Source organism: Perissodus microlepis, chromosome 5 (genome assembly GCF_051167445.1).
Source record: "Perissodus microlepis isolate ML-2025 ecotype Zambia chromosome 5, ASM5116744v1, whole genome shotgun sequence".
NCBI classification, from domain to species: Eukaryota; Metazoa; Chordata; class Actinopteri; order Cichliformes; family Cichlidae; genus Perissodus; species Perissodus microlepis.
In genome coordinates, this window is record NC_140465.1 from 23,575,605 (window position 1) to 23,588,851 (window position 13,247).

Below are 13,247 nucleotides of genomic sequence, written 5' to 3' on the forward strand. Positions count from 1 at the left end.
AATGTTTAATCAAGATTTTATTTATTAATTCTATTTGTGCTTTTTATAACTTAATAGCACACAAACTGAATCCCAGCCACCCTCAAAAAAAAAAAAAAAAAAAAAATTGACTGCGAGCAGTGCTGCCCCCATTAGTGACCAGTAGGATTGGAGAGGATACAGTTCAAAAAAGAAAAGAAAAAAAAAAAAAAAAAACCCACAAAAGGCACAAACAGCTTGCTGCATCCCTCAGAGGCATCTTTAATGCTCCACTTCTATAGGAAAGGGCCACTATCTATGCCATGAAAGGGAAGATGTATGCGCTAAAATTATGCCAACATTTTTCACCGTGTGACCCTCTCAGTACGATTCAGGTGATGCAAGATTATGTGGCTGCGACGCGACAAAGGAATGCTACTAGCTTTTGCTGACTTTGTCGCAGTTTTCAGTCGAACTGCAAGATTGGTACAGCCCCCCTTTACTAAGAAAAGGGGGGGGGGGTAACAAAACAAAAAACACCTTATCTATATACACTGAGAATAAGATTTTTTCCCATGGTCTGTACAATTGGGCCTATACATTATTTACGGTGCAGTCTCGTACAAAAAATATATATTCACTCAGCTGGCAAAACGGATCTCCATCACTTGCCTCTTCAAAAACAGTAACTTCAATACTGAAGTTAAAGCATGGTTTAGTTACATCATCCTGTTCTGTGCACTGTCTTTCAAATTAAAGTTCACATTTTCACAGTAAACAAGTGGAGATGGACAAAGAGGGGGGGGGGGGGAAGAAAGAAAAAAATTCCAGCACAGTGTTTATTTTCTTATGGCCGGAACTCTAATTCATCTACACTTATGACCTTGGCTGGCATAGAGGGGAGTGGCTGCTCTAGTACATCTGATCCAAACCACTTGGCGAGGCCTAGAGGGGGGCTGCCGCCGTGTCGCTGGGAGCCATTCGTCCGGTGGGGGCCTTGGCTCTGTGACTGAGTGCCAGGGACACTGGGATGTACTGCAAGACAAGACAAAAGTATTCAATTGACAAGTCTTCAAACAAGATAATTAAATACACCACATTTTAATAACATTTGTGAGGATAATTCTGCCATAGCCACATAGCCCCACTGAATTTGAATATTTGAAATTTTCCTCCACTCACTTGGTCGTTGCTGTTGTTGAAGTTGCTGTTGCATTGCTGCTAACTGCATTTGAGTATTGGCTCTGGGAGGTAGAAGTGGATGCCCAGTTGTACTTAGTGGGTACAGTGGTTGTCCAAGCAGGGCAGGAGGCAAGCCTTGAAGTTGTGCAAGGTCATGTGGCGGAAATATACCTTGAGAGTACAATTAAAGATCAGAAACAATTAGGTTTAATGTTCAGAAGACTTTAATACAGTTTTTAGTGTTTTTATAAAGCAAAAAGATTTGAAAGAAAAAAAAAAAAAGCCAGCAACCTGCTTGCACAAGAGCAGGTCCTAACTGCTGGGGCTGGATACCCTGTGCCAGCATACGTTGCACCACAGGGTGGAGCTGGGGAGGAGGGCGCACCATAGGTACGTGGGATAGCAGCGGTACTGGGTAGACAGGACGAGGGAAAGATGAGGATGGTCCTGGAGGTACCATGGCAGGTGGATGGTGTCCAGTAGAGCCAGGCCTGAGGCGCTCTTGTTCTTTGCTAGACAACGTCTGTGAGCTGGTCTTTACTCCCCCTGACTGAGCTACATTACCATCCACTGCTTCCAGGTATAGATTTGGGGAGCTGCTGCCTGTAATCATACAACCAAGATCTCAGTGTTACAGGGTATGTGTTCACTCACAGGTATGAAAGTGAAAGTTAAATATCAAACTAGTTCTGGGTACCGTATTTTTCGGACCATAAGGCGCACCGGATTACTAAGCGAAACAAAACAGTCAGATAAGTCAAATTTTACTCAACTCATTCTTCTTGCTTCCTCCACTTCTGTACCATTGATTCATTAATATTGAATTCTCTCGCAGCTGCTCCATTCCCATGTTGTTGCATTGCATTATATTAATGACTAACCTCATAATGTGGATGGATTATCTCAGTTGTTCTCCTGACAGAAATTTACAGCATCCTGCCATGCAATTGCATTTGTCCCCAACTATCAAGAACCCTCATGTTAACTTTTATTGAGTGGAAAAAAGTTAGCATTCATCCTCCAGCTTCACTGTGTTTATGTTATGCTAACATAGCTATGTCGCTAGCGATCATGTAGCACATCATATACCAGCTAGCCCAACTTCAGTAACCCTACAAATGCTACTGCTGTTTAGTTTTCTGTCTTCATTTCAGTCTTCCCTCAGTCAGAACATGGTACATCATGTTTAGGTGGAAACTAGTGAGCTAACTTCCTGCTAACTTCTAACTCTATTAAATTTAATAAAAATTCTGTTTTCATGGATGCCTGGATGTTAAACTTAATTGTTACACCTGGTGAAGCAGCAACACTGATCATTTTATAAAAGGTAAAAGAACAGTTTTTAACTCTCAGTGATGCCGCAGTGTTTTGGACCTAAAGAGGACTTTGTTTTGGGCCCAGATTACTCCGTGAGGCTCCTGACTGGTAGCTGTAATGCTCCGACAATCCATCAAGCGGTCCGGCTTCGTAGCTTACCAAAGTTGTACTAAAACATTTGACAGATTTTTGTGCGCCGTATACCACATAAAATTGGTTCGAGGTAAGTAAGCACAACCAGCATTCATACATAAGGTGCACTGGATTATGTCGATTTTTGAGGAAATTGAAGGATTTTAAGTGCACCTTCTAGTCCGGAAAATACGGTAAATTAATACTGCACCATCGTGAGAATGTGCTGCTGAGTCGTCCTTGGTCTCTGAGCGATTTGAAGGTTCATCTTTGCTCTTCTCTTTTGTTGCATACATTTTGCGGATCACAGATGTGGGTGTAAATGAAGGGGACAACTGACATAGGCAGGGGAGGAAGAAAAGAAAGAAGTTAATACTAGCAATAACAACAGGTGCATGAATTAGAAATAAGTCAAAACAACTTTAAAAACAACACTGGGAAGAAGTTTGCAGAGTTACGTTTATGCTTACCATACTGGTGACAGTACTTCCTGGAGAGTTTCTTCCAGCAGGCTGAGAGCCTGGTCCAGGGGAACGATTAAGACGCTGCGGTCTGGACAAAAAAACAAAAACAAAAAAACAAAAAACAAAAACCAAACACTCAGCCATACAAATTCCAACCAACATTATTTTTCATCCTTGGAGGCATACATTATACTGGCTTAATATGTGGCAATATATTCTTCAGCTTTGTTTATAAAGAAAGTATTTGTTTTGTGAAAAGCAGTCAATAGGACTTCAATAAGACATTAAAATGCATGTCACTCAATTTGCTGAAATTGACTGATATCATAACTATTTAAAGTCTCTATACTAGGTGGTATTTAAACACGATTAAAGCAAAAACAAACCTATTTCGGAAAGACTTGTCTTGTGGTTGTTTGTAGCCAGATTGGAATTGGTGGTGGGCATGGAGAGCAAGATCCTGCTGGAATGCCAGTGCTTCCAAGTCTGCTTGGTTAATAGGAATAGAGAGCGCCCTCATCTGGAAAGACAAGGTAGACCCAACCCAACTCATCAAAAGTCAAAGTTTTAGCTCAAAGGCCTATAAATGTAATTTTTACTCCATGATGCTACTACTATCAATATGACTGTTACAAGCAACATGTAATCACAACATATACATTATAATATTTAAACAGTAGTTTACTGAAAGCATATTTAACTATTTACATATGAACCAAACAAACCGCATGAAATCTCATCTCAGTAACCTGTTGCTGTGCAGCAGATCCAGGACTGATTGACCTGTGTATATCAGCAAACTGTTCTGGTAGCATGGGCTGAGGACCAACAGGAAATCCTTGAGGTAGGAGAGGATGAAGAACTGTTTATTGACCAATTTATGTGCTAATCCAATTTAAAGAACCGCATGCCATCATTCTTCCTAGTTCCATGGCACTCCTCAGTAAGCTTACCTGCAGGAGGTTGCAACCGACTATTGAAGTATTCAGGTGAGGGTGCCCTCTGTGGAAAGAGAGGGAGTGAAGGGCCCTTGTGTAGTAGGCCACGTAGAGGTGCAGAAGTCACTGGGGCCTCGCCGCTGCTCAGCAGATTGCCAAACTGCGTTGGGGAGCCACTACGAACTCCCAAAAGCTCCTTTAGAGAGAAAACATTTTCCAATAACTTCTCATTTACTTTATGATTTTGTAGATTTATTGTGAATAGTCAACAGCTAGCCCTGACTGATTGTAGGAACACTTCATTATCCTCAGGACAGCAACCATACCCACCTGGAATATATTTTTTTGTGGCTGTGCAGGTACTTGGGCATCAGGCAGTGTCACTACAGCTTGATCTGCAGTTTGCTGCTTTGTACAGGAGGGAGGAAAATTGGGGTAAATCAAAGTAGAACAAAGTAATCAGTCTGCTACTCTACATTCTGAACTGCAAACAAATTAGCCTTAGTCAAGTCACCGCCAGGGAGGAAAAAGTCAACTGAACGAGATAGACGTGTGCATGCAATTCCACGTCAAAGCGTCCATTCTGCAAGTGAGTAACGCTGTTAGATTCATGTTCCGTTATATTATTCTGACAATTCTTTTGCCCAATTCAAGAAGCTAGTACTTTTGTTTTCTTCACTGACTTGCACAAAGGACAGTTTACAAGACGACATTGCACTGCAAAAAAAGGTATACAAGCTACAACCTCAACAGTTAAGCAAATTTATGCCCATCATTTTCTATCCTAATTTAAAAAAAAATAAAAATAAAAATAAAAAGGGGGGGGGTTCTTAAGCTTGCAGGATGCATTGAACAGGGCCCGAGTTCACCTGTTTTACTGCAACATGCAGAATGCTCCAAGTTGGCACATATCAAGTGTCGACTTGGAGCAAAGAAAATTATAAATATGTAGAAATACTTACAGTGTTTGTGTTGGTTTTGGGGTGAGGTGGCAGAGTTCCACTTGCCTTCATGCTGCTGACCAGTTTATTAAAGGCTGACATGTCTGTGTCACGTGAGCGCGGACGGGCACTCAACCCGCCAGTTAAAGCCTCTTCTAAATGTTCAGCCATGAAGGGCGTTCCATTTCCTCTCTGGGCAGGTGGCACCTTTCGCCTCTGTGGTTCCGAGTCTAGCCTCATTCCCTTCATTTCTCCCTCCACCTCCTCCAATGAGAGTACAACTCCAGAATTAGCTGGGAACAGATTATACAACAAAATTCAACCTTCATGTATCAGAGCTCAGTGTTAAAAAGCAAATTACCATTTCATTGAATGGATTTATTAAATTATAAATTGTGTTAAATTAAATTAAACTCCACAGTATCCTGCAACAGCTTTCAGTGTGTTACTGCAGACAGAGGTGCAGCTGAATGTTAAAACTCAAAAGCCTGAAATTCAGCTTCTCTCTACATATCCCCATTTTTGAAAAACATGATAGCTAACTGCTGAAATCTCCCGAGTTCATCTAGCTATTGTCAAGGATCATCGACGTGTGCACCATGGCATTCAGCACTTGCTTGTTTTTGGCATTCTTTTGCCATACCTACTCAAAGACAAACGCATGAGCCTGCTGAACTGTGACTCTGTCACTCCATGAATAGAAAAAAAAAAAAAAAAAAAAGTTGGTAATAGGATGTGTGTGGTTAGGAACAGAAAAGGTAGACTTTTAATCCACATGACACTGAGTAGAGCTCAGCTGTGGAAATGGTTTAGTAAACAGACACTCACTGCTGTCCCGAAGCCGAGCCTTATTGGCAGAGAGCGTAGAAAGCAGAGGTTTCAGGTCTACTTTGGCCTTATGCAGCAGCTCCAGGATGTCCACCTTCTCCTTGCATTCAGAAGACTGAATAGGTGCAAAATATGAGGCATTGCCTCGGCTGGGGGACGTGCAACGTGGCTCGAGCCCTTCAGAGAATCAGAAGGGGAATAAGATTTAGGATATTTAACAGCAATCCAGATCATTTCGGGAGCGTAATCTTTGTTTGTACTCAAATAGCATCACATATGATGCAATAGCAGCAGGTCAGGATTTTGATAATATATCCCAAAAGTGGTGTGCAAATGTCAAGGGTACATTTCTAAGATTTCTTTAAATCGTGCAAGCTATCCTGATGATTAAATAACAACTGCTTGAGGCAGACAATACAGCCTCAAAATGATATTTCAAGGAAATCTTTCATATCTGATACTGGGAGAAGAATACTCAATGTTTAATCAATGCCTGCAGCTTGCAGACAGCAGCATTTATTAGTACAAACAAAATGAAGGGCAATTTCTATCCTCATCCAAGTGCTATCGTAGGTCCTTCATTTTGACAGACTGTGCAATATGCACAAGAATAAACACATGCTTTAAAAAAAAACAAAAACAAAAAACAAACAAACATTTTATCATTCCTGCTGCACTTTGAATATATAAAAACTGGTGTCTTTTAGTTTTATATAATACCATTTGTACATACAAATTACTCTTATAGTTATTCAACCTCTGCTTTTTATCTTTTGTTATTCTTCATTTTTCTTTTTAATAATTTTCTAATATAAACAATTCAGCTTTTCTTTCGCCCTTGTGCTATTGTAACTAGTCGATTTCCCCAGTTTAGGATTAATAAGAGTAGATATATCTAGTGACAAAGCAAAATATACAAAAGACACAGCATAAGTGAAATGTAAGCACAAAAACAGCTTAGGTCATGTTTTTTTCCTAGAAATTTTAATCATGACTTAACATTAACTTAACAGCCTTTTAGCGCTTCAGGAATCTGTAAATAGTTTCACACAAAATTGATTTTTTTTTTTTTTTTTTGTAAATAAACCCAGGCTGTTGTAACATTGGTAATAGGTTTTTAAATCAGCTGCTTTAAGCTCAGCTTTTTCCATCACGTAGCCACATTAGTAGTTTCCAACCACCGTTCGTGCTTCCTGTCATACAGAGTCATACAGAGTGCAACTAGTGAACGCTCCAGCGAGTCATTTGTTTAACACAGGGGTTTCACATCCCCACCTGTTAGCACCTTCTCCTTGCATACCTTCATACCCTTGTTTTACTGTGTTAACGTCAGATGTCATGTAAAGACTTGTCTTATCACAGAGGTGACAAGCGTGTGCCCTACAACTGCTTTTACAGAAAATAGATTTGACTCAGTGGTCAAGAAATCAAATCACTTACCAGCAAGTTTCTCCAGCTCTTCATGAGGAGTTGACCTCAAGCTGCTGGACCGGCTGCATGGACTCTGGTTACTAGAGAACCACTGGCTGAAGCGGCTAGCTGACACAGGGCCCTCTCCCAAAACATCCTCTATCATCTGTAAGACAGAAATAGGGGCCTGTGAGACAGACTAGGATACAAAAATCTGCATATTGAAGGGTGCAAGAACAAATGTGCCACTTACGTTTGCAGCGCTTTCCATCGATTTAGCACTAAAAAGGTGCTAGAAGACTGAGGGCAGTGTCACTGAATGCACTGCTTTTTGACCTTGTTCTCATTTACCAGCAAGTATTGAATCTAAAATGCTAAAAGTAGTTTGCAGTTGGGCTTTTCTAGTTCAAACTAGAAACTGCATCCAAGCTACAATGATGGGCATAAATTTGGATTGTTGATGCCTTTTAAACATCTCATTAACCCCATGCAAAAGCCCAGAGAAGAGAACATTGATAGTGCACCATTCAGTGACATGACTCACCAACTAAAGACCAAATTCAGTGAGGTCAAGCTAGTGCAGCAGAGGTAATCTTGCACTGATACAAAGTATCAATACTTAGTTTTATATGACTAAATGCACAATTTGTGAAATTCAGATTTTTTATTTTATTTTTTTAAAAGCCACAAATATCAGGCTTGTAAGAGTCTTGATTGTATCATTTGTTTTTAAGTTGACAGTTATGTCTGGTTCAGGGGTGAGCAAACATGAAAACCTCTACTGTTAAGCTTATCTGGAAAAATTAAAATCACACTGATATTTTAGAAGTTACTAATGACACCCCATCTGTGAGCTTCACACCACTAAGCAAAACAAAACCATAGTGCACCCCAGTACTTACAGAGGCCAGTCCTGGCATGGTCTTCTCTAGATTGAAGAATTCATTGAAGTCGAAGTCACCAGCTGAAGGCTCTGGAAGAACATCAGTGTGGGGAACTTCCTGATCAGCTGTCGGCTGCAAACCCACATCTTGCTCCTCAGGCTGTCCGCCATTACATTCCACTACTGCATACAAGATGTGTGACAATAAAATTAAATACAAGTCACAATTTTAACATGAAGTCTTACTGAACTGACTTTCCAAATACTACTAGAAATGCAATAGTCCCTAAAAATGTTGGCAGTATTTCTAACAATGTCTTGACATGCCTTCTTTCAAAGATTCTGTCCGCTTCCTTGAACGCTTAGATTTGCGTTTATCATCTTCCAGGATTTTGTCATCAAATCCAATAAGCTCAATTGTCTCCGACTGGCTGGTGGGACCCCCCGAGAACCACTCTGGCTCCTCTTCTGCATACGAGTCATTCCTCCTCCTTTCGCTAAACACACGCTTGTCACCAAAATCTCTCTGCAAATGATTACACGGGACAAACAATATCAATTTAGAAATATGGGATGGGACAATTAAAGAGTAACTGCACAGAAACACTTTTATAAATTTAGTTCAAGTCTTAAGAGAATTGTGTTTTTAGACAGTTCAAAAGAAAAAAAAAAAAAAAAAGCTAAACTAAAAAAATGTATCGTGTAAAATAAAGTTCCAAAAAATTTAAGTGCATTCAATATCACATTAGAACTAAATGCAAGGTCATTTGCATTGACTGAAAGCAACAAACACCAACCCTGAATCTTTTATCCTTCAAGTCTCTCTCACGCTCCTTTTCCTTCTCTGCACGAGCTTCTCTCTCAAAGGCACGGGCAGCAATTATGCGTCCACTGCCAATTCTGCGTGACCCTCCCATACGTAGAGTATCATTTTCTTTGTTTTCCAAGGGGCTGATTGGGCGACGGATATGAGGGGCAGCATTGCCCTGACATCCACCTCCGAAGCTACGTCGCTGTGGGCTCAGTACTACATCCAGGTCATCTTCCTTTAACCGCTCACGGGGATCTAAAAAAAAAAAAAAAAAAAAAAAAAAAAAAAAAAAACAGATGGAGGGAGGGAAAAAATAAAAAATAAAAAAAAGTTTTATGGAGTACATAGACTACATGAACAATTCCACTGCAGCAGTTTAGAAATCTTGTGCAAGGCTGGAACTTAAAATCCTAAACATTCATTGATCAGAGCACAGTTAAGTTTCTAGACAACATTGTTATTACAAAACGCAAAGATGAAAGGATAACCATCTACCATCAGTAATAGAGATCGAAAATGTGATGTCATTTCGGGGGTAAAAATCGCAAAGGATTGTAGGTACAAGTGGCAATTGGTACTAGCGTGCACGGGCTATTACAAGACAACAGTCACAAAGAGATAAACAGAGACACAAAGAATGGCAAGAAGCTGTTGTATTATTTACTGCCATAGCCGGTCGCATGACAGCCACGGGAAGCCGACAGGTAAAGAGATCGTTTTTTATCAGATTCCTTCGTGGAAGAAAAATTGTTCAAGTCATGTTTCCGACTGGGTTAACCTGGGTTATACAGAGTTTAAAGCTGCTACCACAGCGAGATTTGATCGGTTGAGAGAGAGGGAGAGACATCAAAACAGCCATGAAAAGTCCCACATATATGTGCCCAAGTGTTGTATTGAAGCAATCAAGTGATGAATAACTGTTTTCCAGTATGTTGTTTTGCAATGTTTTTTTTTTGCTGTGTTGATTTTTTTCACAGAAGCAGCTAATAAAGTACAATGGAATACAATTTTGCCTCTTTCTTGTAAGATTCTATAATAAAATGAAACAATAGTGCCAGTTATAAATAAAGACAATAAATTGAATAAATTATGAAACACTTATTTTATTTCTATTGGATCTGAAAATGTTGTGTAATACTACAACCTGAAAAGACAAATAGATTGTGTTGGCCTGTAAACGAGATACAGAAAAAATTTTAATGACAGCTGTAAAATGAAATAGTCCAAATCAGAAAATAGATACACCAAAGTAAACTGGACCTGGGCTTGTTGCAGGAATCTGAAGTTACTAAACACTTCGTGAGTGTATGCACTCACATTTAAGGCATAATTATAAATATGTGCGTGATGAAAGTTGGGCAGCACGCTAAAGTCTTTAGTCCACTCTGTATGCGCGTATGGTCTCTTTTTTGCCTTTTTGTCAAGTCTGTCTTTGTACGGACCTGCCTTGTTCTGCTTCGTTTTGTACATAACTAGGGATTAAAACCACAGAATTAATGATTACTGGAAATGCTAGCACTTGATGCAGTGTTTTGATTTTGCTGCCACTTGTACCTACAACGCAATACGCGATAGTCACATGGTCTGTCGATCTCCATTTACCTGGGATTCTTCGTTTTAATGGAACTCTGTCATCCATGTAGTCCTTCTTAAAACCTTCCACAGGTGAGCTTCGCTCTGAAGTGGGATATAATGAGGCATGCCATTTCTCAGGGTCCCAGACACCATCACTATTTAAAAACAAACAAACAAAAAAAAATAGCCACACATAAGACTTAAGTCCATACTTTAAGTCAAATTTCAAATGAAGACAGACAACTACAGCCTCAACTGGGATCCTGTTTAGGAAAAAATAAATAAAGAGCAACAATGAAAAGATAGGCATGGGCAAAAATACAATACACAGGTGAGGCCATCCATTTCAACCTTTATGCTGTGAGCACAGAATACAACCCAAAAGGAGGGTGCAAGAAAATCAGATCTTCAAAATAATAAACTAATTGATACTGTTGCACTAGCAGTGTTTAACTCTGATGACAGACTACTATAAACAATTTTTCCAACAGTTGAGACAAATCAAATTTAATCTGAAGTCATTCATGAACTCTCTCCCATAAAGACATTACACTTAATGACGAGTTCTGACACCTCAGTATCCATCAATAAAGATGTGATTAGATGACAACTAAAACTGTTTGAAGGGTAGCTGCCTAGGCAGAGACCACCCTCACACCTCACCACACTAGCGGATGCAAACATAAGCAGATCTAAAAAATGACGACAAACTGCTCAGTTCAGAAAAGATCTTTGAGGGCAACTCCTAGTAGGCTTTGAAGGGGTAAAGAGGTCTCTTTTTTTTTAATGATTAAAAATAAAAACCCCAAAAAACAGCTTGACCCACCCTTTAATGAGCCCACTTCTCATATAGCCATAGCCACTGTTCCTGGCTCTAACAGCTATGGGACAAAGATACAAGTCTTCTAGCGCAAGCTTTTGTTTAGCTTCTCAAGCAGACATCTGAACAAATCTTTGACTGTTGTTTAAGAATTACCCCCAAGGAATTTAAATGAGCTCCGAGCAAGAGACAAGCTGAAAGTACACGTGACTTCCAAAAAGCAGGAGCAAGTCTTCTTGACAGTTAAACCATGTCAATGATTATTACAAACGTTATGCAAATTTTAGTTTCCAGGCTGTGAACATATTTGTGTAGAAAATCCTCTGCTTAACCTTGTTTAATCAAAGTAACTTTTGATCACGTACACTTCAGTTCCAGCAAAACATACATTTGAAGAACTGTTGATCTGTGCCAAAAATCAGTATTTCACAGCATAGAGAAATACTAGTACTTTTCCTTACTAGAATTCACCCATGCTTTCTCATTTGAGAAGCATAATCTCCTCTCCAGTATTACCCAGTGTGACTTTTACAAATTCATACCTGTCATATTTCTGTGAGAGACATTCAGGCCTTTCATTGGAGATTGGCAGCTCTTTGATTTCCAAAAGCTCCTCCTGCAAATAAATTGATAGTCTAGTTTAATTCACAACAACATCTAAACTAGATAAACAATGACACAGCTGGCATTTTGTCACCTTAGTGTATCTGTAAGGAGCTGTGGCTGCCGGCTTAGGCTGGTCGACAGCAGCTTCACCATTCTTAGGCTCTACACAGGCATCTTTCTCCATGATGGATTTCAGTCAGAGCAGACAGTGTCTCAGCCACCAATGACTCTACACCTGTGGATGACAAGTTAACATTTACAAGTCAATTATACTCGACTACGGCCACTAAATACAGTCTTAAAGGCCAATTACTTCAAATGAAAGGACGCATGTTCCGAAGATTTAAAAAAACAAACAAAAAAAACAAAAAAAACCCACACTGCTTCCTTCTGTTGCTGCAAAATATATCATATGTATTGCCATCTTAAACTAGGCAGCACGAGAAAACAAAATTATAGAAAAGTTGCCGTGAAGAAAAACTCTCATGGAACTTACCTGCACCGGGCAGTTAAAGAACAACCCTAGAGTCTCAGGTTGTTGCTGGCTAATTAGCAATTTAATTGACAGCAGCTGAGAACTGACATGTCATTATATTACAAAGCATTTACGTCAATTTACGAATTGGCTATCGCATTTGAGTTGTAAACGAAGCCGTTTTGCAATGAAAGGATCCAGCGAGTTAAATACATGTAAACATTTTAATACAAAACATTCCCCATCATTTCAGCTTTAGGAAATAAACGCTACTAGTTAGCCAAGAGATTGATACAGGGTTAGCCAAACGATGGTAGCGTCCCACACAGTTAACCATAAGGCGAATTCATAGCACAAAAGTTGTGTAGACAACCGACTTGCAAGTCAAATTTTGGCAAAAGACGGACTTACTCAGTCTGAATGCTGTGGGGAATGCCGGTCGCTAACGGCCGAGCTGATCACGTTAGTTAGCTGGCTAGCCTAGCCTAGCACTTTCAGCTAGCTAACTAGCTGGGGGACTGGGGATAAATGCCCACCCAGCGAGCACCAAATCGTGAGCCGGTAGAGTTGTCGCTGTGATTTCAGGGAGCACACACTATAGAGGGGTAACCTAACACAATAAGACTGGTCCAAAACAACAAATTAAATCACACGGAACCGGTGAAATCTCAAATAATAGTCTTCTCTTTCTCTGTTTTCTAAGTCGTAGCAGAAATTTTCCTCTGATCACCGCTTTAAGAAGGTCCTGGCAAAGATTACGCCGTGACCAGCGCGCCTTTGTAAAAATTTAAATGGGCAGGTGTGCGTTGGCGATAGTTATTTTAAAATCTAAATCAATATATGAAAATTAATTTCCCAATAAATTGGTTTATGTATGTATATATATGTATATATAAGTATGTATATA

At 39.8% G+C, this 13,247-nt stretch overlaps 1 protein-coding gene across 6 annotated transcripts; it reads right to left on the reverse strand.

The window, feature by feature from the left end:
* eif4enif1 (eukaryotic translation initiation factor 4E nuclear import factor 1) lies at positions 1–13,109 on the reverse strand. 6 transcript variants are annotated; one of them, XM_084928935.1, is made up of 19 exons: positions 12,752–13,109; positions 11,957–12,100; positions 11,802–11,875; positions 10,467–10,594; positions 8,851–9,119; positions 8,381–8,579; positions 8,073–8,236; positions 7,201–7,336; positions 5,761–5,937; positions 4,999–5,225; positions 4,322–4,396; positions 4,007–4,187; positions 3,779–3,891; positions 3,440–3,573; positions 3,060–3,141; positions 2,801–2,924; positions 1,432–1,743; positions 1,141–1,311; positions 1–993 (listed from the first exon to the last, which is right to left on the reverse strand). In XM_084928935.1, exons 2-19 carry the CDS (start codon positions 12,047–12,049, stop codon positions 806–808), a joined length of 2,847 nt encoding a protein of 948 aa, XP_084785061.1. In that variant the 5' UTR covers positions 12,050–12,100; positions 12,752–13,109; the 3' UTR covers positions 1–805. The 6 variants fall into 6 exon arrangements, with proteins under 6 accessions (XP_084785061.1, XP_084785060.1, XP_084785058.1 ...); XM_084928934.1 differs by having other exon boundaries at positions 3,803–3,891; positions 4,954–5,225; XM_084928932.1 differs by having other exon boundaries at positions 4,954–5,225.
* Between the last annotated feature and the right edge of the window lie 138 nt (positions 13,110–13,247).